The sequence below is a fragment of the Cadophora gregata genome, assembly GCF_030347475.1.
Source record: "Cadophora gregata isolate MNR1 chromosome Unknown scaffold_14, whole genome shotgun sequence".
Lineage (NCBI taxonomy): Eukaryota > Fungi > Ascomycota > Leotiomycetes > Helotiales > Ploettnerulaceae > Cadophora > Cadophora gregata.
Genome location: NW_026695937.1, coordinates 1,546,787 through 1,570,093, shown reverse-complemented (window position 1 = coordinate 1,570,093; position 23,307 = coordinate 1,546,787). Strand labels below are relative to the sequence as shown.

Genomic DNA, 23,307 nt, shown 5'->3' with positions numbered 1-23,307 from the left:
TCCCAACAGGATCAGGATCTTGAGTCTTTAATTCATCATCGATACCATCTTCGTTTCTTGCTATCTCGCGCTACGCCTATGCATAGACATTGATTGTCTCTTGCCAGCCGGAAGGACTCCTTTCTTCCTACCATTCCCTCAATCCCTCCAAGCCCACGATGCACAACGTCACAAGGAAATCCACAACCCGTGCTTGCTTCCGGATGTCATGTCGTCACCATCACCAGTCACTTCATCACACAGGAAAGAGAAGAAAAAGAACGAAGAATACCGAATTCCATGCAGATGCCTGAGGGCAAGGAGCCTTCCATTTTTTGGTTCGTGGGAAGAGACTCATGTGTAAAAAGTGTAAGTACAAAGAAGTGAAAATGCCCGCTCAGAACGTTCGCAGCAGAGACAAAGTGTCAATGCCGATCGAAACCACCATGGTATTGATCGAATTCCGTTCATCTCGATCGAATAAACGAGTTGGAAGGGAAGACTGATTGCATGATGAAGAGCAGGGCCGAAATGTAGAATGATTGCAAGAAAATTCGTCACACCTCTGGAGGGATGATTCTATACCAACATGTGCAACCTTATTTTGTTTTGGATGAAGAGTTGTGTCGAGGAGTTGTCAAGCGCGGACCAGCCACGACGCCAACTACCTCCTAAAATCGTACATGAAAGATAGCCGCTTCCAGAGCCCATAATATGCCTCAAAACGCACGCGTCATGTTGCACAAGATACTCGCTACGTTTACGAGATGTTGGCAGTGATACCGGGAAGACCGATTGGCTCAGTGACCTCAGATGCGAATGATCCAAGAACGTTGCCGGTCTTTGCATAGTTGCAGACTGGAGCCATGTGAGTGAAGAACTTTGAAGAAGATGGAGAATGCTTACCAGTGTACAAGCTGTGGTAGGAGAAGATGGTACCAGCTCCGCATTGAACGGTGGCGCATCCAACCTTGGTGGTGCTCTTCCATAGGACCTGAGAGAAGTGGAGGTACTCAGGAACGCCGGAAACAGCAGGGCTGTTTTGTCCGTATGGCATGTTAGCAGCCTCACCATAGTACCACTGGTTGGTAATGGCATCACCGACGACAGTTGAGAGATCGATCGATCCCATATCAGCAGTGGTACCGTAAGCGGCAAGGTTCTGTCCGTATCCACCACCACCTTGAGTCCTAATTGATGTCAGTCGTAGGATTGCGGAATCAGGAAAAGGTAGCTTACATGTCGTGAGCGAAGACGCAGCTCTTGGCAATCTTGTCAGCATAGCCAGCAAGAGTGGTATCCCAGACCAATGCATCAGCGGTGTGGTTAGCACGGTGCTTGTTGTGATGGAACAGAGCAGAGGATTGGTAGTCAGTTGGCTTCGCGTCGGAAGCAACTGGAGTAGCGGCAACCTTGACATCTGGGACGGACTGAACGACTGGAGCAGGAGCCTCGACGACTGGTTCAGGAGCTGGAGCGACGGGAGTTGGCTGTGGCTCTGGGACGGCAGCGGGGGTTGGGACAGGTGGTGGAGGAGGAGGGGGGGTAGTAGTTGGCTTTGGAGGAGCAGACGACTTTGGCTTGTGGTGAGCGAAGACGGTGTGCTTGACGACGATGGTGGTGTCGGGAGTGATGTCGGGAACGGTGGTAGGAAGAGGTTCACCAGCAGTCACGGTAACGTAGACGATATCAGTAACGATATCAGTCACGTAGGCCTTCTTGTGGTGCAAGCCCTGGTGGTTGAGTGGAGACGCAATGGCGACCGTGGCACCGAGGATAGCGAGAACAGTTGAGGAACGCATCTTGGATTCGAGGTGAATGAGTGTTTGGAGATGGTTCACTGGTGTTGATCGTCTTGTTTACTTTCTTCGAGAAAGCTGGAGTACTTGTACTTGGGACGGGGTCGACCGCGTAGAGTTGTGTTTCGTATTCGAGACCGTGTCGGGCTGGCAGCACTGCTTGTACTTATGATTCTGTCGAAGAATGGAATGTGGGCGAGCGGGCGCGGCGCGTGGGTGGTTGGTGCGACGAATGGAATTCGTGAATGTGAAGGAGGGTATCAACAGACTGGAAGGAATGGACAGAGGTGTTGACCGCGGGGTTTTCCTGAAGGAGTGTAAGTGTCACGAATGACGAGAATTGAAGGTGATGGAGGAAGTGGTGGTAAGGCAGGAGAGAACAAAGAGCGACCTCAAGTCGGCGATGGTGTTGTAAAGAGGGCGGCGCATGAGGGTGGGAAATGAGCGGGGGAAGGCAAGGAGCGGCCGGGGGGAAGAGCGCGCTAATCTAGCGAGGGTCTAGCGCAGCCGCTAGTGCGTGCTCTAATTTCAATTTTCCCCTGGGCGCCCGATTAGCCCGATTAGCCCGACCTCTCCGCGTCGACGGGCTCGGGTAGGCCTGGGAACGCTCAGGGGCAGGCCAATCCGCGTCGCCGTCACTTGAAACGATCATCCTTCGTGCCACAAACCAGAATGGCGCTGCCTTGGGATCAAGTCTTCTCATTTCCGATGACGAGGTAGGCGAGGGAATTGAAGCCATCACGAGAGATGAGAGATTGCCTTTGGATGGGTGCGAGTGGGCAGCAATTTGGGATCAGAAGGCCATCTGTGCACATCCACAACACCACGATCCAATACAACCCAGCACAACACATTCAGGAATCATGGAGAGAGTTGGTGATGGAGGGACATGGTGGCACAGTATGGGAGCAATTGTTGCTGCACATAGGGGTTGATACATGATTCTGTATTTTTGTATACACGGTATGTAGAGTAAATATAAATATGGGTGCTGTCATCGGCCTCGCTGCAGCCCCAAATCACATAATATACGACAACAAACAACAGTAATAATGGCATTGTTGTATTTTTGCACTTACCCACTGCACGAAAGGGGAGGTCTCGAAGTGATCGTCCGTCTGCATGCAACCCTCCATCGGCAGCAGTTCTATGTCTGGTTGGTTCTAGAAGAGCTGACTGCAGCAGCGCATAAGCTGTACGAAGTACTGGATCGACGACAAGAATAGTTGAGAGTGTACTGTACTGTACTGTACTGTATGCAGCCAGAGCCAGCAAGCACATCTCGGTTATCTGCCGTGTGAAGACCCTGACCAGGTCTAAATTCCTGTTGAGAACCCTAAAAATGCAAACTCATGATTCAGACCGTGCGAGCGCCGGCCCTCTGCTATGGCATGGAGCTTACCTACAGCTCACCACGCACAGAAAAAGACCCGGGCTTGCTGCTGCTGCTGCTGCTGCAACGCCAAATGCCAAGTTGTTCCAGGTGTCGAGTCGTGTCAAAAGTCCCAAGCTTACTTGGGGTTTCAATAATGGATGGAATGGTTCATCTGATTTGAATTTTCGTCATGCCTACCGTAGATTTGCCGTTGCCATTGCCACGCTGTTGCCATGGTCAGCACCTCCGCTATGTACCTTGGTCATGGTCGGCCATCAATCAGTTACGGAGGTAGATAGGTTGGATCAAACAGAGGAACCTTAACCAACCCATTCTCAGGCCCGGCCCACACAAACCCGTGGACACAGCTGTATGACTGGCCAAGTATCAATCCAAACATTCTATTCTACGTCACCAAACAACCCCCATCAAACACACTCACGTTCCACAGCCAGCACCTCCCTCCAAATCAGTTCATCCGAACTCCTGCCTCTCCAACATCCATCCATCCATCCCCTCACCCATGTGTCGCTTCAAACATCACTCCTGCACTCCTCCAGGCTCACCATCCGGCCCTGCCCAGTGCCCAGTGCCCAGCGCCCAGACCCCTCAGATCCTTCGTCGCAAGTGAGATGGATACGGTACGGTACAGTAAACTTTACGATAGGGGCGCACCAAGGGGGAATGGGATCATCCCAGCCTGCCAGCGCCACACTCACTTTATTTTATTTTCGCGGGGTGGTGTGAAAAATGGGCGGGAAGCCAGCTTCGCTACAGGCCACTTCACCTCTCTCATTGGCCTGGCCTGCCCTGGCCTGCTCCCCTCCCCTCCCCTCAACCCTTTTCCCGTTCCTGCATTTCAAAATCCAGGAACCCGTCCCGTCTCCTCCAGTAGTAGTCCACCCGATTGAAGCAAAGCCAGCCCAGTCAGCGATCGTTGGACTTGCCGGCGCCAAATACAGAAATACGGGAGGGATCAGGTGAGGTTTGGTGTGGTAATTTTATGAGGAGGACAAGACGAGAACGAACAGACCTTTCGTATTTCTAGGTACTATTGAATTTTGGTCTCAGCCAGTACCTTTGCGCTCGCGAGAATGATAAATAAGGAGGAGATGTAGGCGCAACGCAAAATACCCATTTGCTCAAGCCCCAAGCCTCGCGCAAACACCACGTCTCGTGATAACAATGTGATTTTACAGATATCTCGGCGTCCAGCCATTACCTATCTTAGGTATTCTCCCTCGCGGAAAACCTCCCACTATCATCCTTCTCGATAACTGTCATTTCACTTCTTGTCGCATCAGTCAGTCAGTCCGGGCTCATCCGCTGTGGAGCCACGCTGTCAAATCTCCAGGAAGTTGTGATCTGACGGTTCATCAAACAAATCACTCACTCACTCACTCACTCACTCACTCACTCACTCAAACCAAACACGAATTTTCCCGACCCCACATACCTTAATCACCTCATTTCTCAGCCCTTGTAAATTACCTCGTCACTCAAATCTCAAATTTCTAATCTCAAATCTAATCTCTAATCTCTAATCTCCAATCTCCAAAACAAAAATGAAGGGATTCACAATCGCAATAATCACATCCGGCCCCTCATCTGATTTCCGCCAATCTGCACCACCCTCCCCACTTACTTACCCACAATAACATCCTCCCTCTCAAATCTACCTATAAGATCCCCTTCCTATTCGCCATAAATCCCCCTCCCCCTCTCCCCTGCCCCCGTCAGAAAAATAAGACCCTCGCCCTCGGGAAGATTCTCAGATCTGGCCAAAAGCAAGGGTATGTTTCGAGAAGAGTGGTTTGTGGTTGTACTGTACTGTACTCGCGTACCTACTCTAAAATTTTGACGATTCTCCACTCTGGGATTTTGATCCTTGGGTCCCGCCCCACTGAACAACAGCCTTGGACGACTTGGCAATCAGGGCACGTCAATGCCGTGATGGAGTAGTAGGTAGTGGATCGTGGGATGGGATGGGATGGGATGAGATGACTAACTGCCGCGGTCATTCAACCCTTGGCATATCTTACTGGTAATTTACAATGGTACTGGACGATGAGGTTGGGATATATATCAATCTTGTCATTTTGAAAGAAAGACAAGTTTGATTGATAGACTGTTATGTATGTTACCCTTCCCCTTGCCCTTCTTTATCAGGTAACTCCTTCTGCACCCAGTAATACTTTTGCCTCCTGTAATCGTCTGCAGAGTAAACTTCCGAACCCCTCAAGATCTAGATCTCCACCCGTGACGTTTCCCAGTGGAGCTTAAATTTTTAACCTTCAAATATTCCAAGTTCCTGCGAAAAGTAAATTATATCCCCTGCCTCCTGCCCACCCAAACCCAGTGGAGTTTGGAATTTAAACCTTCCGATCCGACGAATTATTACTGTACCTGTGCAATATCCCCTCCCCTCCCCTCCCCTCCCCTCCCCATCCCAGTGGATCTTAAACTCTACCTTTAAACTTAAACATGCCACGAACGAAATCTACCTACCCGTACCCGTGCCTCCTCTCTCACTCATCGAAAAAACTTTAATCCCCTAGATCCGTTTCATCTTCATCGCATCTCCACTCCACAAAACCCTACCCGACACCCACCTCATATATCAGTCTCCATATACGCAACTTCCCTTTTCAAAACCCGGGATTCAAGATTAAGTAAGAAAAAAAAAATAGTGCGAAAGTGGCAGCTAGACCTTCGGGATCGACAATAATTTACCATCGTCCCATCAATCTGCATCTGCATCACGGAGATTTAAAGTTGACTTCGCTGTCTGACAGGGCTGATGACATGACTGACTGGGTGGGAGTCTCAGAGAGGAAGCAAGGCTGGGCTGGCTGGCGCTTCCTGAGACTGATGCAGGACCAGGTCGGTCTGGTAAGAGGTCTAGACCGAACAGGAGACAAAACAATGAATAATCCCAGCTTCCGGGTTTGTTTGACGTCTGGTTTGTTTGTTTTCGTTTTCGTTATGTTTCGTTTCGTTTCGTTTCGTTTCGTTTCTATTCAATCTAAACCAACGAAAAATTTTATTTGTGGATGGAATTAGATCGAATCACGGGCTTGGTTTTTGCTCATTTCCAAACATTGATGGAGTTGGATAGTGAAGGATTCCTGTTGTCGGTTCATTGAGCGGTTGCTTGGATGGTTTACTTGCCCGTTGGCTGTACGGAGAACTGCAGCTAAACGCGATATGTTTTGCGATGCGATGCGGTAACGACTTACTCCTTCTCTTCTCGATGCGTCTTCTGAGAGACAACAGTGCATATTTTCCATAATAGCATCTCCTCGGTCACTCACCTACCTTCACTAAAAGAACCAAGGTCAATACCTAGCTACCCGTCATTGTTCCATACAACTGCTTCATTCCTTCGTTCCCCCCACACCACAGGAACAACAGATGAACTCTCTTCAAGTTCCTCCACCACTGCCTATTCAGCTCCAGCTTTGTAGGTGATTCCTCACTTTATCCATTCCATTCCTCTCCACGATCCCCCACACTCCCTTCACGGCAACCATCCCGTCCGCTCGCAAACCTCACCCTCTTCCTGCTCCCTCACCTTTACATCGCCTGCCTGCAGGACGTCAGACAGTCATCAGCACTCAATCTCAACGTCAACCTCAATCTCAATCTCATCATCTACATCTCTAGGTCCATGCACCTTTCCAAAGAATCGGGCCCTCACATCGCATCGCATTTAATTCCATCGCATATCTCCCTTATTCTCGTACTCACCTGCAAAGACCCGAACCGAGCCGAGAGGAGTGAAACCAAACATTGCATATATACCCACACACACACACACACACGCGCGCGCAAACCAGAACCCGGTTATGGGATGAGGTGTACCAATCTTCTGTCCTACTGTACCTAAGGTATGTGATGAAGACTAGGGACGTTCGCGTGATGGGATGGTCTCACGTGTGTGATGGAAACAAGAAATGGAAAATAAGAAGCGGGATAATGTGTCAACAGGTCAACAAGAAGCATGCAGTGAGAAAGAAGGAGTATGATCTGGATTAGAGTTCTTACATGGGACATGCGTGGAAGAACTAGAACGGGAGGAATACCGCAGGATTTCAAACACAGGACGGCTATCCTTGTCAATGATGCGCAAACTTGCCGGGCAGCAAGTTTAGGCTACCCTCTCCTTTCTCAAGATCGTGGTTTTCTGCGTAGAGCAAGGCATACACATCCTAGCCGGCACCTCCGTCGCCACACTCCTATTTACACAATCTCTACAGTGTAATCGCCAGCACGCACTAACGCGGCATCACAACCAAAAACAAGGTACGAGAGAGAGACAACCAAGCATGGCTACTGACTCACCTGACCTCGATCCAGAACCTCGTCTCACCTATCCGACGTCACATACATATGACAGGTTCACACTGTATATCAAGATCTCGGTCTCGGTCTCGATCTATACTGCATGCTGTGCTTACCTGATCTGTACTTTTGTGGTAGTTAGGAATCTTGACATCCCGGAGGTCTTGCTGGCGTCTGAGGTTCCAGCGACGGACAGAGGTTTCATGTCCTGATACGCTTACAGGGCTTACAGTATCGAGTGCGCAGGAACGTTAACGTGTGGAATGTACCCAGGTCTGCAGAAGCTTGCTGTCAGAGTGTGCTCTGGGGTAAGGACAGCTTTAATTTTCTATTTGATTCGGTCCTTCTCAGCGTGCTCTGTATCTCGAACCCTGAAAATTTTCCATGTGTGAGATGAAGATGTCTCGAATTCCCGATCGCAACTTCTTCTGCCTTGTATACCAGCCCAAGTTACCTTTTCACTCCCACGTAGGTTTGGGTTGAGTCTCGTAGCGAGAGGTTAGCTTTGAGACGTGAGTCTGAATTAGATATGTGCCTCATTGGTCTGTTGATAAAGTCAAGTCTCTCTCAGTCTCCTTAGTGTTCAACACTGAAAGAATTTGGTGACTCGAATAAACATTGCAGCTCGAGTCTAGACAGAACCACTCGGACATCTCTGCACCTTCAGCGTGATAGATGGAACCATAATCATTACATTGAAGTCACCGCATCGTCACTAGCTTCCACTCTCTATTCTCCAATCCCACCCAATGTTCCTCCGCAATAAGCACAAAGCCCTCTCGAATGGCAACTCCATCCTCCCACCCAACAGCCAAGGCACGCAATACTCTCCCTGTACTAGAAAGTCCCGAAATCCCACCCGCAGTCTGTGTGATCTCGCCGTGGACTATCACAAGATCGAGGATGGTAATGTGACAGTCGCCTTCCAAAGCTTTACCTTGTATATTTCTCAAGTCAGCCTCGCGGACTTGTTTAGGGACTCGTGAGTCTTCCGGCGATCTGTAATGGTTTGAGTCGAGGTGAGCTGATGCCATCAGAATGCTTCCGCGGGAGGAGAGGAAAGTGGTACGTGGTTTTCCACGAAGTCGCTGTTTTTCTGTGAATAAGTAAACAGTAGCGACGCTTGACCAAAATTTCAATTCTCCAGAGTGGATAGTTTCCTGGTCGGATAAGTCGGATGTAGGCTTGAGAGTGTTGTGGATACGCGGATACCCGAGCCATTTTGAAGTCATGCTATTGCCCGCCGGCTTCGGTTGGGAACCTTCTTCGCTATCATCAGAGACTTGGGTGATTCTTACCACTCCTCCATCGGTGAGACAACTGTAGAAAATTATGAGATGTGGCGCAAGGGCTATGCCCCTTTCAAAGCAGTCGATTCCTCCTACATACTCGGTCGATGTACTGTAGGTTCGAGATGCCCAACACCAGCTTGGAAATGGCAACTGGACGATCGTCCCATCTCGTCGTAAGATGTTCTGCAGACAGGGATTCTTCTGTAGACCCTTCGCCGACCACGTCAGAGCGTCTGAAAAGCTTGACTTCGGAAGGCCCCAGATATACTCCGCTTTTCCTAGCAGCGAGAGAGCTCGAGACACGCCAGCAAATGCGTTCAGAGCATCAGATCCGTAAGAAAGTTGGCGGACTGTGTAACCCTTGACGAATGACCTATATAAATGGTACTCTTTGTCGTCGATTGTTTTCATTTTCAGCAACCGGCTTGTGTAATCGGCCAAATTTCTTGGAATTTCTGGTAGCCTGGTGATCATTCGCTCCATGCTTGCGAGCACTGTTGGAGGTCCTCGCGTTTCTAGGATCTTTTCTTCGACAAAAGTTGCACTTCTACAGTGCCAGTAGATCTGTTTCTTGCGAAAGATTATCAGCCGTCTAGAGAAGATTCGTTCCTGGTAGGTCCAAGCCCGCTTTTCCCACATGGATATGTTGTGTCGTGAGTCTCCGTAGATGTCCACATCATCGTGTGCCTTGACCAGGTCGAAATCACGTAGCCTAATTTTGATATGTTGGAGATTCCTTGTTCCGACACGCATCCCGGGCAATCCCGTACTTCCATCTCCAGCAGTATTGACGATTGTGACAAGTGCCCTCGAGTAGATAGCACCCATTTGCGAGATCTGATCCTGTTGACTTGCAGGGTCGTTTTGAAATATGCAAAGAGCATCTATCCAACAATATATCTCTCCCAAAGATCTGGTAAGCAAGATAGTGTCCCAAATAGTGGCTGGTACATCGTCTGCATCAAGTGCCCCAGGCTGGCTCAACACATCCCAGTTCTTTCGTGTCAGCTTCTTCTGTTTCGCTGAACCCCATACGTACGATAATGCCACGAAACGGCAGTCTGGTGGTGCTGAAATGATACACTTCTGTTCCACATCTATAACAAGGAAGTTCTTGGGCTGTGCAGGAGATCCTGGTCAGATTGGATCGTGACATTCAGTCCCATGGTGAAATTCGCACAATTTAAGCCATTGCCGGAGTACTCTCAAATCTGCCTTATCTGCCACTGCCCGTCCTGTGAAACAAGAATCATCTGTTGATTCGACAAAGCCGGCAATATTAATATCGCGGTCGACTCTTTTTGCACGGCGATCAAGGCAGATCTGGAATCCCGCATACCGAGGGGGCTTTGAGTTGAGCGTGAACACGATGTGCTTGGGATGCTCGCAGACTAGTCTCTCTTCGTGTTCATCTGAGATTTTGATAGGGCACATACAGAAGTCTGTCGCGTACAGATGGCATCGCAAGTCGTCCATTGTCTCCTTGCCAAAACTATGATACGCGACGTAACATACAGCACAGCCTGTGCTCCTCTCACGCAGCATGTGAATGGTACCCGTTTCCAAGTGTGGTACTCGGTAACGGAAGCCATTATCTCCGTAAATATGACGCTTGAAGTCGATCTGGGGGCATATCTCGCATAGTCCAAGGTCCTGCATTTTGGCGAGATGTGAATATCACAACTCCTTACAAGTACTTTCCTTCGAGGGACAGTATACTTATACAGCACATTGAAGATACCGTTTTTGAGAAAGAGATTCAAGATAGTGCTTTGAAGTTGAAATCAAAGGCTCATATGTGCGGCGAAGCGGAAGCTGAATCAGAAGGGGCCTTAGTAAGGGATCAAAGATATCAAGTTTGAAGTAGGGGCTGGATGATGTTGGTCAGGAACTGAAACATGAAATCCAAGGACTATAGATGACATGATTGAATATAAAAGAGTTTGCTCGAAAGCCATAGATTGAGATGCTTCTCAATACCGAGCAGAAGTCCTCCCATTATGAGCGTTTCGACAATGAGCAGACCGGATGGAAATACAGTCGCAGATAAACGCACTACCATGATAAAAATAAAACGCGTACTTGTGCAATATGAAGAAGGACAAACAATATGAACACGGACAAAACAGGTCTCGAGGCCTGTCTGAATATCACTCATGCATTGAACCTCCGAAAACCCCACAGAGGGATAGGTCAGGCACAAGATACTGTTTGGGCTGGACCCTTGGTAGGTCATGAATATTCTGAAATGATTTCAATCCTTTGGAGGACAGTGAGAAGTGGTGTTGTTGTGGTGTCTTTTGTTGCATTGGGAAGAAGAAGGTTTTGTGAGCGAGATTCCCATGAAGTGACGTCTCAAAAAGGCAGCAAGGATCTGCCCCACTTCAGGACCTCTTCACCCCACGGCAATCACCACCCACTTTCATACTGCGAGCAGCTACTTTTCCCCTCCAATCATCACCCACCATACAGGTCTCGCCATGTCAACAAAGAACATTCTCGTCACTGGCGCAAGCCGAGGTATTGGACTCGCTATCGCGCGATTTTTGCTCAAGGGGAGCCACAAAGTTTTCCTGGTAGCTCGGACGGCTGCACCGATGGAGGCGCTGAAGAAGGAATTCCCGGGGCAAGTTGACTTTCTAGCAGCGGATTTGGGGGACTTTGAGGTATAAGTAGATATTTTCTTGGGCCTTCTGTCAAGATTCGATTTTCGTTGCGCTGTTAGTGTGCCTAGGTACATGAATACTACGGTGAGATGTCACGTTTCCGCTTGGACGGATGAGGGGGTTCTGGAAGCAAGTGCTTGGATTCCGTAAGAGAGAAGCTTCTCGATTGAAGAGTATTCGTATCAAGTCTTGGGCGTGCGTTTCTTGTTATCTGTTGCCTATACACCTTCCTCTTCTTGAATGGAGCTTGGACTTGGACGGTTCCGGAAGTCATGGCCGCTACGTTTTCTCCTAGCGGCATTTATATCTACTTGAAAATATTGCTTTATTACGGCATCTGACTTGCAATCAGGTCGGGTTCAAGGCCATCTCACTTGCTCTCTCCTCATTCAAGACTCTCGACGCCTTGATACTCAACCACGGCACACTTTCTCCAGTCAAGCGCATAGCAGATAGCACCCCCGCAGAATGGCGCAAAGCATACGACGTGAATTTCTTCAGCTTGGTTGGATTCGTACGTCCACGTAATCTCTCCTTTATTGGTCATTATCTAAAATCCCACAGATCCAACCTGCTCTACCAGCCCTCCGCTCTAGCAAAGGAAAAGTCATACTAACCTCGTCTGGTGCATCCTCAAACACGTACTCAACATGGGGCGCATATGGATCCTCGAAAGCAGCTCTGAACCATCTCGCTGGTACGCTAGCTACTGAAGAGCCAGATATCACAGTGGTTTCGGTAAGACCTGGTGTTGTTGATACGGAGATGCAGGTTGAGGTGAGAGGAAACCATGCTGTGATGGATGGTGAGGATGCGAAGAAATTCAAGAGTTTGCATGAGGAGGGGAAGCTGTTGAAGCCTGAACAGCCGGGGAACGTTATGGCTAGGTTGGCTGTTGGTGCAGAGAAGGAGCTGAGTGGGAAGTTCTTGAGGTGAGTTTACATACTTTTTGTCTGGTGGCAGTGGCTGACATGAATAGTTGGAATGACAAGGAGCTGGCGGCATACCAAGATTGATAGAATTTAGCTCAGGCTAAACCAAATGAATAGAGCCTACAATACAAATATCGCACGTTTCCACACGTCGACTTTACGAACCCCCAGTTAACTGTCTTGTCTTCGAAGACTTCCTGGCACTGAATTCCGGATCCTTCCCGCATCTTTCATTCTTCATACAAATACTATTCCCGTCAGAAAGACTCCCAAGTTCGTTAACACTCCTCTTAAAGAGTTACACCCCACGTGTCACATTCCGAACCCTCCTCTCAAGACCCATTATCATCCCATCCCCCATCTTGCCTTCCACTCCCCTCTTACCACATATAATTGAACAAATAATACGTAACCACCCTCCCCTCCCTCCTATCCAGCCTCCCACCCATCCAAATCCCCACACCCTCCCACCCAACCTCCTCCTCCAACACCAAAATCCCCAGTCCCTGCTTCTCCAGCAACGTCGTCATCAACACCACCCACCTCCCTGTCCTCCTAATAATCTCCCTCAACGGCTCAGGAAATCTCGGCTCCCATTCTCGCTGGAAGATATGTCGTGAGAGCGAACATGTGTGTAGCAGTGGCGCGATGGGGAAGAAGAGTTTGTTGGTGGGGTCTGAAGGGGGGGTTGGGTCTGAGAGGGAGAAGAAGGGAGGGAGGGTTGCGGAAGAGAATGTTTGGGTTGGGTCTGATTGAGGGTAGAGGATGGGTCTTGGTAAGGGTGAGTTTGGGTCAGAGTCTGGACGTTCGGTTGTGGATGAGGGGGGGAGGCGGTGCGAGGATAGGATGCCGTAATTTTTTCTGTGGGTTAGAGGTGCTTGCGCTGCGTAGGTCCAGATGTTGACTTGTAGTTCGCTGGGTAAGAGGCTGAATTGGTGGAATTTTGGGCCTGTGTCCTCCGTAGAGTCTTGCTGGTCTTTGGAGAGGATGAGGGATTTAAGCTTGGATGTGAGGCTGGATATTGTTGATGATTTTGGAGCCGTCGATTGGTCTGTTTGTGGTCTGAGATTTATCCACCGTGCTGCTTCTTTCATATATTTCGTATTGTCGTCTGGCGACCTTATGTTGTTCTTGGAGCTATCGTTAACAATCATCGTTTTGATAAATTTAAGTGAAGTAAAAGTTGGCATGCCAGGGACTTGAGGAGTGATGTAATTGTCCCTAGTGTCAAGCGAAAAAGCTATTATGATACAGTATGTAGTAAAATCAGGAGTGCTGCAGAAATATCGAGATATGAATGCGGCATGTTGACTCTTATTCTACTTGGACCTGCGGCAGCCGCCTAAAATCAGGCATCCACATTGCTACTGTAGTTACTCGTGGGGCCTTACCTCCATTTTTCAGCCGATCGGCACGCTTTGAACACTTTGTTGCCCCTTGTGTATTGTCTTGGGCTGGGTCATACTTCCAACATCCAGAGTTGTTTTGTCGACCGCATGTTACGAGTAATAACCGGCGTGGAGATGTCTGCATCTTCCTTTGAAAGTCCCAGAGTTCACAAACACCCAATGGCTCGCCAGGTCGTGGATGTGTGTTTACATATGGTCTTCTATTTAAAGCTTACCACAATGAGATCAGTTGACAGTTCAATAGACCGAGGTATTTATCACTTTTGGCACAAGGACACTTGCCCTGTGATTATCTTGGTGTACTTGCCAGTAGTGGCCAATCACGTGAAACATGACATGTCCAGCCGTTCTAAGTATGCTTCAAAAGTTTGAGGATGATATATAAGGTGTCAAAGTTGGAATGGCGTTGCTAACAGAGGCTGTTCTATAGAGTAGCATATTTATATCATGTTGGTTGACGCTTGAAAGGTTACGACACCGCCGGCGAAGACGGCGAGAATGAAACTGGCGATTCCAACGGAATCCTGAACACTAAAACCTTTCCAAAAACATAGGATAAGAGCCACCACACAGCTACAAATGAAAGACACATATGATAAAATCAGTATCTTCTTTTTGTTCCACCCTTCAACGAAGTGTAGTCCCCAGCCAGGCGATATACCCTTTTCAGGGCAGGTTGTAAGTCGATTTCCGATCTTCCGTGGTATCCTCTTTAGACACGGGCGGGCCAGCGCCGCAGAATCTGGGCACTGTAAAAAGTGCTTTAGAGTGTTTGAACCAATAGGTGGCCTTAACATGCATTTCTCGTACAAGTAGTCAGGCGAAGTGGGTACGCAGTCGCGTTCTCGGACGTCCACGTGTGTTTCGTTGTACATTTCGAAATGAACGAAGAATACATCTTGAAGTGACCAAAGAGAAAGGAAAGACCACCAGCGATGACGAAGGGAGCGGTAAGACTTGCTGAGAAGAGCGAACAGTTGCCTATCCGAATCGATGCTGTGGACCGCGGGTTGTTCGAGACCAACTTGAGAACCTCCAATGCTATTGCAAACACAGAGTAACAAGAATAGACTCTGCGTGGAAACAGCTGTCAATGGAACGGATGTCGTTCTAGACGGCGGTTGCCTTGTCTCAAAGGAGGGAAGGTCGGGTTTTGGTGAGCTGCGGAATGTCTCTATCATGGTGCCTATTAGCTTCGACAGAGTTGAGGGCAAGGACGAAAGTCTTTGAAGTATTGCGAAGCTTTTCATAGAGAAACCACTCCGGCTTCGATGACGAATACGCAAGCTTCTACGAAGCTGTCTCTCAAAAAGTTTTGCCGCTCCTGGTTCAAGCTCGTCGTAAATATCCCAGATAATTGCACCACATGGCTAGAACAGTAAGAAGGTAGTCCAGGAGTGAAACTGAGTACTCACACATTTCCACTGCACTTTATTTGTGCCATCATTCAGCTTAGGAGAGGTATGCCATCGGAACTTGGACCTTAGCCAGGCGCTGCACGTTTGCTGCAAATTTACACAGGGTTTCGGGTCGCTGATCACAGAAGTCGCTCCATAGGGTGTGTTTCCAGTATCCAAGTCGGAGAATGGCAGGGACGAGAAGATCTGCTGGGCAAGATATGATTTCAGGCTCTCTCTTAGCTGCTCGAAGGCATGAGACTGGAGAATGAACACACTCAGGTCCCGGATGTCAGTCATTCCATCCTCATCTTCGCTAAACTCCGACTCTGACGATTGCTCCCTCAGTCGAGGAGCTAAGTTCTGCTTGTCTCTGAATAGTTGTCGGGTAGCATTCAGCTCATTGCATATGAGGTGGGCACAGTTCCTTGCCCTTTTCTTCACAAATCTGGCGGCTTCTTGCTCTCGCGGGCATGTCGCCTCTTCAAGAAGGTCGGCTGAAAAGGACCTCAGGGACCTTCTTAGCTTCCTTTCGAACCGCTCAAGAGAGATGAGACCAACAATCGCAAAGCACGTCGGCTGTAAAATATCATCTTCAAATACCAACTTCGAAAATTGTTCTGTGTGTGCCGTGGAACCAGCTGCCGAGGATTGTGACGAGCCACTGGCGATGGAGGAAAACGTGCTGTCAGCAAGTGAGATGAAGGATGAAGTCCTTGAGAATCCAATGGACTCTGCATCAGAAATAACAGATAATGCTGTATTTTGGTCGCAAGGGAAGCCAGTCCGATGATTTACATGTCCATCGGCTACCTGAGATGCAATTGTACGATCGCTGATATGTCGTCCACCAGCTCCAAGATTTCCTTTCTCATTATTCGCACCAGCGTCCAAATGGAGCCTTGACGTTGTGTCTTCCGACGAGGCAGCAGGAAGAACTTCATCAGTGCTGTTCTCTAGCTGGTTGCCTGACGAGCCGAGTTGGGAGTTACGATCGCGAAGTTGTTTTTGATCCGGCAAAAATGAATTTGTAGAAGACTGCGTCGATGTGTTGATGCTCCCCTGGACTTCATTCGTCGTATTTTCGGAGATCTTTTCGGCAGGGGACTTGTCTTCTACGCTCTGGGCTGACAATTCCCCAAATCTGACTTTGGCGAGTCGTTCTTTGGAATAAGAGAACTCTTGTTTTCTGGACCCAGGCTCTTCGGAATCAAACCGTGGAGCATTGCAACTACCACAGTTCTTCGGTGCGGTGTAAGGACTATTCCAATCCCAACACTTGGTACATGCCCACCAACCAGAAACTGGGGGAGGGCCGTACCAGGATGGGGGTGGGCCAGACCAGGACATATTGCGCGCACAACTTAGTACAGTTCAAGAACTGAAATTCTCCAAATAGACAAGCAGATGACAAGAAGGAAATTGCTATTAGAAAATTATGCGTTATAAAGCACTTCGTTGCTGCAGACCAGCTGAAATCCAGCTTTGGAGCGCAAGGCTGGCTTGGAACTTGGCCAATGATGACTTTGCATCTTTACAAATATGCCTCATGGACAATTCAATTCTGCCTTGAAGCCTTGCGATCTAAAAATAGTGACTGGGCAAACTCAGAAAATCTTTAATGTGTCGCTCGTTGCTTTACATTGCGGAAAACCTTGACGTACCACTAGGCAGTGCCTTCCACTGTCATATTTGCATTGTGCTGCTTGAGTACATGCTGGGATTCTCGCCCCTCTCCACTCCGTTGGAAGGAAGCACCATCATACTTCGTTCCGGATGTCACTCCATCATACTGGACAAGGAAAATTCAACAAATCGCAATGGTCATCTCTTAGAATCTGTACTTTGTAGAAACAAATGAGACTCAACATTGGAGACGGGCACAACAAAGTCCAAAAAGCAGAGCAAACCTCTGCAAGGCGTAATGCACCCTCCTAAACGTATTCCCCAGTCAGTCCTTATAGTTCAAAAATATGTGTAGGGTGTGTCTATACTCAAAACTTGTTCAGCGATCTTATATCGATACCGTCAGAGAATGGGAAGTACTGATGTCACCCAGCCCAGCACTTTCTAAGCTGATCATCTGGATGAGGAGATTGTCCTCCTATCCTGGGAATGCGAGATTCAGGTGAAATCAATTTTCAGAGTGGTGATCAAATCATGAACTTTCAAACGTTTAAGGGGTCTGTTACGTGAGGTTATCAGTGCAGAAAGAGATGCTACCTAGGTAGACAACCGCGGCAGTAATGCGGTAAAGACGCGTGACCTGGTACGCCGAGAACACCCCACCGCTTCGGGTTGGTCACCGATAGAGCCGCGGAAATATTATTACTGATATTTATCAGTATAAGAAAATTTTCGACATCTCATCACAGCTTCCTTGGTCCAATGGTTAGGAGTAAGCAGCCTTTTCAGCATATTCTCATAAACAATCACTAACCATTCACAGTTCCACCCTTCCAGACTTAACTGTCAAGTAAGGTGGAGGTTCGTGTTCGATTCACGGAGGTTGCAAAATCCATCATTTTTTGCGTTTTCTTCTTTTGAATACTCGAGTCTCATTTGGGATTTGCTGGTGCTTTACAGGTTTGAGTTTAGGGCTTCAAAGGTGGGGTTCACTTGTGGGGACCCCTGGCTTTTTTGGTTCAGGGCACAAATATGAAGCGGGAATAGAAAGGCGGTTTTCTACCAACGAGCAATTGATCTGAGATTGAATCAACAACGGGATATTGAACTCCGAGAATGTTTTTGGTCATCTCACTTACAGCTTTTCCTATTTATTCATTCATTTTCAACATATCGTCAAGTGTCAGGGGCTTACCGATTGTATTCTACTTCTTCGCGAGCCGAAGCCCCCCTATAGGAGTCCATCAAAATGCATGACTCAATTACTATATGTTATTATTGACTGAAAGAAATAAGAAATGGGTTCAAAACTCCAAGAACTGGTCTATTGATTGTTATAGAGGAAATATCAAACCGTATCTCAGCAACGAGGTTCCTTGTTGATTGACTCATGATTCCACGCACGAGTGACCAAGTGTTTCTGCTAGACACAAGACTCTGGGAACGTGAGTCCTGGGCCTTTCATGTATTTTTTGTAAATATTGAGGTATATTTTAATCAGACAGAAGCCATCTTCAAGCGACACCTCAGCTAAGCCGCAATGGTCAACAAATCATGTAGCTGAAGGAGAATACACCAAAGGTCCAGATGTAAAGAAATAGATTTCATCTCTGCTAAATATGTTCACGACATAGTCTCAGTAGACTTTCCAAGAAGCTCCTCTCTTAATCCCATCTATGTTCTTCTCTGCTTCACGCTGGGACTGACTGAAGCGACCACACCCAATTCTGCCTATGATACAACGCATCAAGTAGATGATCCCAGCCTTTCCTCCATTTACCCACAGGCTTTGTATCCAAGTCACTACCCTCTCGCTTCCATCTCTTCTACTCCACCCCACTCATCCCACCCCACTCCCTTGATTCACAAGTACCCTCCCAAAACCCACTAATTTTTCCCACCAACATCTCTCGAAATAAGAACTTCCACTCCAATCCCGTGACAGGTGGTGTGGTGGTAAGCTGTCCCTCCCATCCCTCACACAATCTCAAAACAACTAACACCTTCTTCCAGTAATGGTAGCACGTGACGTTGTGGTCTTCCTCTCAGGAATTCTCATGCTGACCCGTTTCAATCTGGGTTCGATTCCCAGCACCGCCAAGAATTCTACTAGACATATGTGTATATATGAACAGTAGCTTGGTTTGAAAGTCTAGGTGGTTCAATTCCATCGTGCTTGTCACTCTCTTTTTTGAATTTTTTTGGACGGTGTCCTTTTTATCTCGTTTCTTTTGGAGCTGGATTTTGGGTGGCCGACTCGCTTGTTTGGGTGGGGTTGTGGAGGAAAGCAAGATTCAGCCGTATTTCAGAAAGAATATCATGTTATCGTGAAGCTTACCAGATATTTGAAAGATAAATGAGGACTATCAATTTCTGCTTTATACATTCCGGACCTTTTTACTTCAGATTTCCGCATACCTTCCTTATAAGTGCTGCTGGCCAAAGAGCCTTTCGTAATCCAACTTCAAAGCTTTGAATTCCTCGGATTCTCTCCCACAGGTTCGTTCCATATTCCTCATCACCTCACGATATATGTCACCTGGGCTTTCTTGCGGTTCTTTCTTGAGAAAATTGCTGATCGAGCTCGCGATTCCACCTCCTGTCATTCCTGTCCCTCTGGATTGTTGCGCTGCGCTTGGATCCATTCTTATCCAATCCGCCATTCGCTTCCTTGCCTTCAGAGTCTCAATATCAAAAGAACCGTCTCGGAGACGCCAGAAATACCATTCTTCCTCACAGGTGGTGTTCTTCTTGAAGCTTTCACTTTCCATGAAGTCTGCCGGTAGGGCTTTGATGTCCGCCAGTAGACCATTGAACACCGTCTCGCTCTCATCAAATTTGGCTTGTTGTTCCAAGGTAAACCAAAGGTTGGACTTGACTCGCAGAGTGCCGTATTCGCCCGGTGCTACACGTTCGCGAATCGCTAGCGACTCTCGAGAGGTTTCTTCCCACTCAGTCCACTTCCTCTGCTCGCCCAAAGCTGCTTCGAGATTGTCCCTAGTAATAAGAGTACGTTCGTGTTCCTTTCCAAGCGTCTTCTCTCTGGTGCTCAGTACTTGTCTGAAGAGCGGTTCGGCTTCCGTGAACTTCCTCTGGCTGAACAGGGCCAGGCCGTAGAGACGGACTGTCAAGAGAGTCTGGTCATGTTCCTCCCCCAAAACTTGAGCTTCTCTCGGCATCAAAACTTGCAGCATTACAGCAGCTTCGGAAAATTTCCCCTGTGCTAGAATGGTCCTTGCAAAACAGTGTTCTGCTTGTAACGTTGCTGGATGATCGACCCCGAGTTCCTCCTTTCGCCCCTGAAGAACAGTTTGGAAATTCTTAGCCGCTTCTATGAAGTCTTGATGTTTTTCCTGAACCAAAGCAAGGATGTTGATAAGACTCAAGGCGTTTATAATATCTCGTCGGATCAAATCCGGTCTCTTCTCGAGCGCCGTCAAGATGAAAGACTCGGTTGAGTCGTACTCCTCCTGGTAAAACAAAGACACGGCTACCAAACCAAGACACCAGATTGTAGTTGGGTGATTTGGACCGAGGATTTTCTCGCTCAACGCTAGCTGCTCTAATTGAAGAGCTTCTGCTTCTGTATGCTTTCCGCTACGTCTGAGTACTTTGCACAGATTGCTCTGTACGACTATGGTATTTGGATGATCGGTTCCACACGAAAGAACAATCTGTTTGACCGATTCTCTCAACAGTTGTTCTGCAGTTTCGAATTTTGGGGGATTGAGGTTAATGAGCCCCAGTGCAAGATCGTTAGCAGTTGAAATGGTCTGCGTACTTGTCAGTTCGAAAGAGTTTCCTGGATTAAGGTGAATCGCGAAGGGGAGTGGTTTTGGGTAGCGAAAGACTTTCAGGGCTTTTACCTCTGGGTTCTTCTCTCCAAGGCTCGCCCGCAGCTTTTGTAAACATTCCTCAAGTAGACATACAGACTCGTCGAATCTTTCTTGTCGGTACAAGACCCAGCCAAGAGTGTGAAGACTCTTCAATCTACGTCTTTTAGCATGCCCGAATGGAAATGGAAAGTGGTAATTGAAAGACTCACAACCTGGGATGTCCGTCATTCAGAGCCGACCGCCTGTGCTCTAAACTTCGTCTCGCCAACTTCTCGGATTCCGGCCATCTCGTCGGAAACAAAGTATTTGCCAGAGCCATTGCCAACATATCCACTGTCTCCAAAGTTTCCAAACGATTTGGCACATTTAGGGCGTCCTCGGCTCCAAGAAGTGCTACAAGTAACTTTATAGCTTCCTCGGGATATCCTTGGTCTCCAATGATCCTAGCAAGTTTTCTCTTCGCCCTGAACATCTTCTCTGATCCACAACCCTCAAATGAGTGCATCATATTCAATGCTTGTTCTATGTTTATCCGTGCATGATCATACTTCCCCTGCTCTCTGAAATACCAAGCCAATTTTGAAAGAAGATCTGCTCGAGAAAGTCTCTCGGCTTCGACAGAGCTCTCCGGAATATAAGAAAGAATGGATTCAACGTGAGGTCGATACCGAGCACATGTCTTCCACGTCTCGAAATCGCCTTCCGGGAATCTTCTTGACAGAGAACTTAATAATTGACTTTCGATAGAGATTCTATCTCCATGATCATTCAACCATGCGCGAGTAACGGTCTGTACAAGTCTGTGCATAGTGTAGTTACTTCCCGAGTCGTCCGCGGAAACAAAGGAGTAAGCAACCAATGTCCCCACCGCTTCCTCAAAATCAACTAGATTCTCGTTTTCGTCCTTGATCAGGGACGTCGGAATGCTCTGACGACTCATCAAGCTCATGGTGAACAAAAGATTGGCTGCACGGGGATTTTCTGACTTGATTTGCTCGAATGACATCAACCACGTTGTCGCGATGGACTCTAAAGATCTCGCTTCTCTTCCAGTGTCGACGAACTTGTGCTCTAGGAGTTTCACCCGAGATCTTTCACTGTCTTGAAAGAGGAGCAGATATTGAGGGACGCTTTTGTTTCGTTTGGCCATGTACGAAGCTGCTTGGGTGATAGCCAGCGGTAAATGATCCAATTCGGCAAGGAGTATATCTTTCTCCTCATCTGTGCTATCTCCTTTCGTGCGGTCTCCAAGAAGCTTTCGTGCAAAGTCACGGCTCAATGGCTCGACAATTATCGGATCGTTGACAAGATTTAGGCAGATATCTCTGTTTCTCGACGTGAAAAGGATGATTGCATTGGCAATTTTTGGCCTAAATTTCATCGGTAATCGGATTCGCAGCAGGTTGCGAGCACTTACAGATACTCAAAAGGTGACTTCCCACTTGTCATTTTCTCGAAAACCTCATTATCATCCACATTATCAACCACCATCATCCAAGGCTGCTTATACTCACGTTCCAACCAGTTCCTTACAAGCTGCAAGACATCAACATGCGGATCGTTTCGGCCAGGAAGTTGAAATTCCGCAGCTATTTGTTTGTACGACTCTTCGAATCTTGTAGTCGTTGAAGCAAGAATCCAGAATATCGCATCAGGAGATCGTTCTTTACGTAGATAGGCGTACTCCAGTGCGATTTGTGACTTCCTATAACGCCTTTTGAGCTGGTTACTCGTTTGAGATGGAGTTTGGAGGCTTACCCAATACCTCCTAATCCGCACAATGCTGTCGTCTGGACCTCTCGTGGTTGAGAGTGCCCTTCTGTGGTGACGAACTTCTCATCAAGCTGGCGGATAATGTCATCTCGTCCGAGAAATCCAGAATTCCTTGCCAAAGGGACCATGAAGATGACCTTCGTCTGCACTGTCCTTGTTATTAGGATTGAAGTCAAGTGCCACGCCAACGTAGGATGGGGTTTCTCACTAGTAGCTGTATCTGCGGGTTCCTGATTTGGAATGAGCTGTAAGTCGCCCAATCCTCTGATAATCGACTCAGAGTTCTGCACCAAGATTGAAGTTTTGTCATCCACACGCAATGCAGTGGCCCTGTTCACGAGTCAACATCAATTCCAACAGAAAATTCAGTAATCATCCATACTCAATTCTCGTCTGCTGTTGCAACTTGATCAGATCCAAAACTCTATCCAACGAACTCTCAAACCTATCAATCTTCTCCTTCCCTCTCAAAGCCTTAAATACCTTCCACCCTTTCTCCACCCTCCTATTCTTCAACCACGACAATCTACTCCCATTCTCACTTCTTCCTCGTGGCTGCTCCGGACAAAGTTTCAGACTTTCCAGAAATACACGTAGACTCTCAGCCTCGCGACAGTACATCTGCAACGCATGCTCTTCATGATCGAGTCGTGCTCGGCCGGACTCATCTAGTTCTTTGACGACTTTGACAGTCAAGTTTAGGCGTTTCGTGACTGCGAGGATCTCTGCTGGAGCTTCGCCTACGGAGGAGTATTCCTTGATGAGGGATGATAGCTTGGCAGTGACTTCGATGAAATTGAGAACATTGCTGACTAGACCGATTGCGGCCAGCGCCTCCATGGCGATGGTCAGTAGTACCTACGGATATTGTAGGGACCA

At 47.9% G+C, this 23,307-nt stretch overlaps 6 protein-coding genes across 6 annotated transcripts; 1 reads left to right on the top strand and 5 right to left on the bottom strand.

The window, feature by feature from the left end:
- Nucleotides 1–24: 24 nt before the first annotated feature.
- ONS95_004537 (uncharacterized protein) lies at nt 25–2,185 on the bottom strand. Its single transcript, XM_058497902.1, has 2 exons — nt 1,219–2,185; nt 25–1,169 (listed from the first exon to the last, which is right to left on the bottom strand). Exons 1-2 carry the CDS (start codon nt 1,779–1,781, stop codon nt 740–742), a joined length of 993 nt encoding a protein of 330 aa, XP_058352632.1. The 5' UTR covers nt 1,782–2,185; the 3' UTR covers nt 25–739.
- Nucleotides 2,186–8,198: 6,013 nt separating this feature from the next.
- ONS95_004536 (uncharacterized protein) lies at nt 8,199–10,448 on the bottom strand (the record flags this gene model as incomplete). The annotated part of the gene is made up of 2 exons (XM_058497901.1): nt 8,199–9,908; nt 9,993–10,448. 2 exons carry the CDS (start codon nt 10,446–10,448, stop codon nt 8,199–8,201), a joined length of 2,166 nt encoding a protein of 721 aa, XP_058352631.1.
- An 821-nt stretch (nt 10,449–11,269) lies between these two features.
- ONS95_004535 (uncharacterized protein) lies at nt 11,270–12,471 on the top strand (the record flags this gene model as incomplete). Its single annotated transcript, XM_058497900.1, has 4 exons — nt 11,270–11,455; nt 11,808–11,969; nt 12,020–12,387; nt 12,435–12,471. 4 exons carry the CDS (start codon nt 11,270–11,272, stop codon nt 12,469–12,471), a joined length of 753 nt encoding a protein of 250 aa, XP_058352630.1.
- A 30-nt stretch (nt 12,472–12,501) lies between these two features.
- ONS95_004534 (uncharacterized protein) lies at nt 12,502–13,660 on the bottom strand. The gene has a single exon (XM_058497899.1). It carries the CDS (start codon nt 13,575–13,577, stop codon nt 12,768–12,770), a length of 810 nt encoding a protein of 269 aa, XP_058352629.1. The 5' UTR covers nt 13,578–13,660; the 3' UTR covers nt 12,502–12,767.
- Nucleotides 13,661–14,153: 493 nt separating this feature from the next.
- On the bottom strand, nt 14,154–17,479 carry ONS95_004533 (uncharacterized protein). The gene has a single exon (XM_058497898.1). The coding sequence runs from the start codon at nt 16,541–16,543 to the stop codon at nt 15,167–15,169; it is 1,377 nt and encodes a 458-aa protein (XP_058352628.1). The 5' UTR covers nt 16,544–17,479; the 3' UTR covers nt 14,154–15,166.
- A 1,763-nt stretch (nt 17,480–19,242) lies between these two features.
- ONS95_004532 (uncharacterized protein) lies at nt 19,243–23,268 on the bottom strand (the record flags this gene model as incomplete). Its single annotated transcript, XM_058497897.1, has 7 exons — nt 19,243–20,592; nt 20,686–20,809; nt 20,865–22,025; nt 22,073–22,360; nt 22,414–22,576; nt 22,637–22,758; nt 22,811–23,268. 7 exons carry the CDS (start codon nt 23,266–23,268, stop codon nt 19,243–19,245), a joined length of 3,666 nt encoding a protein of 1,221 aa, XP_058352627.1.
- Between the last annotated feature and the right edge of the window lie 39 nt (nt 23,269–23,307).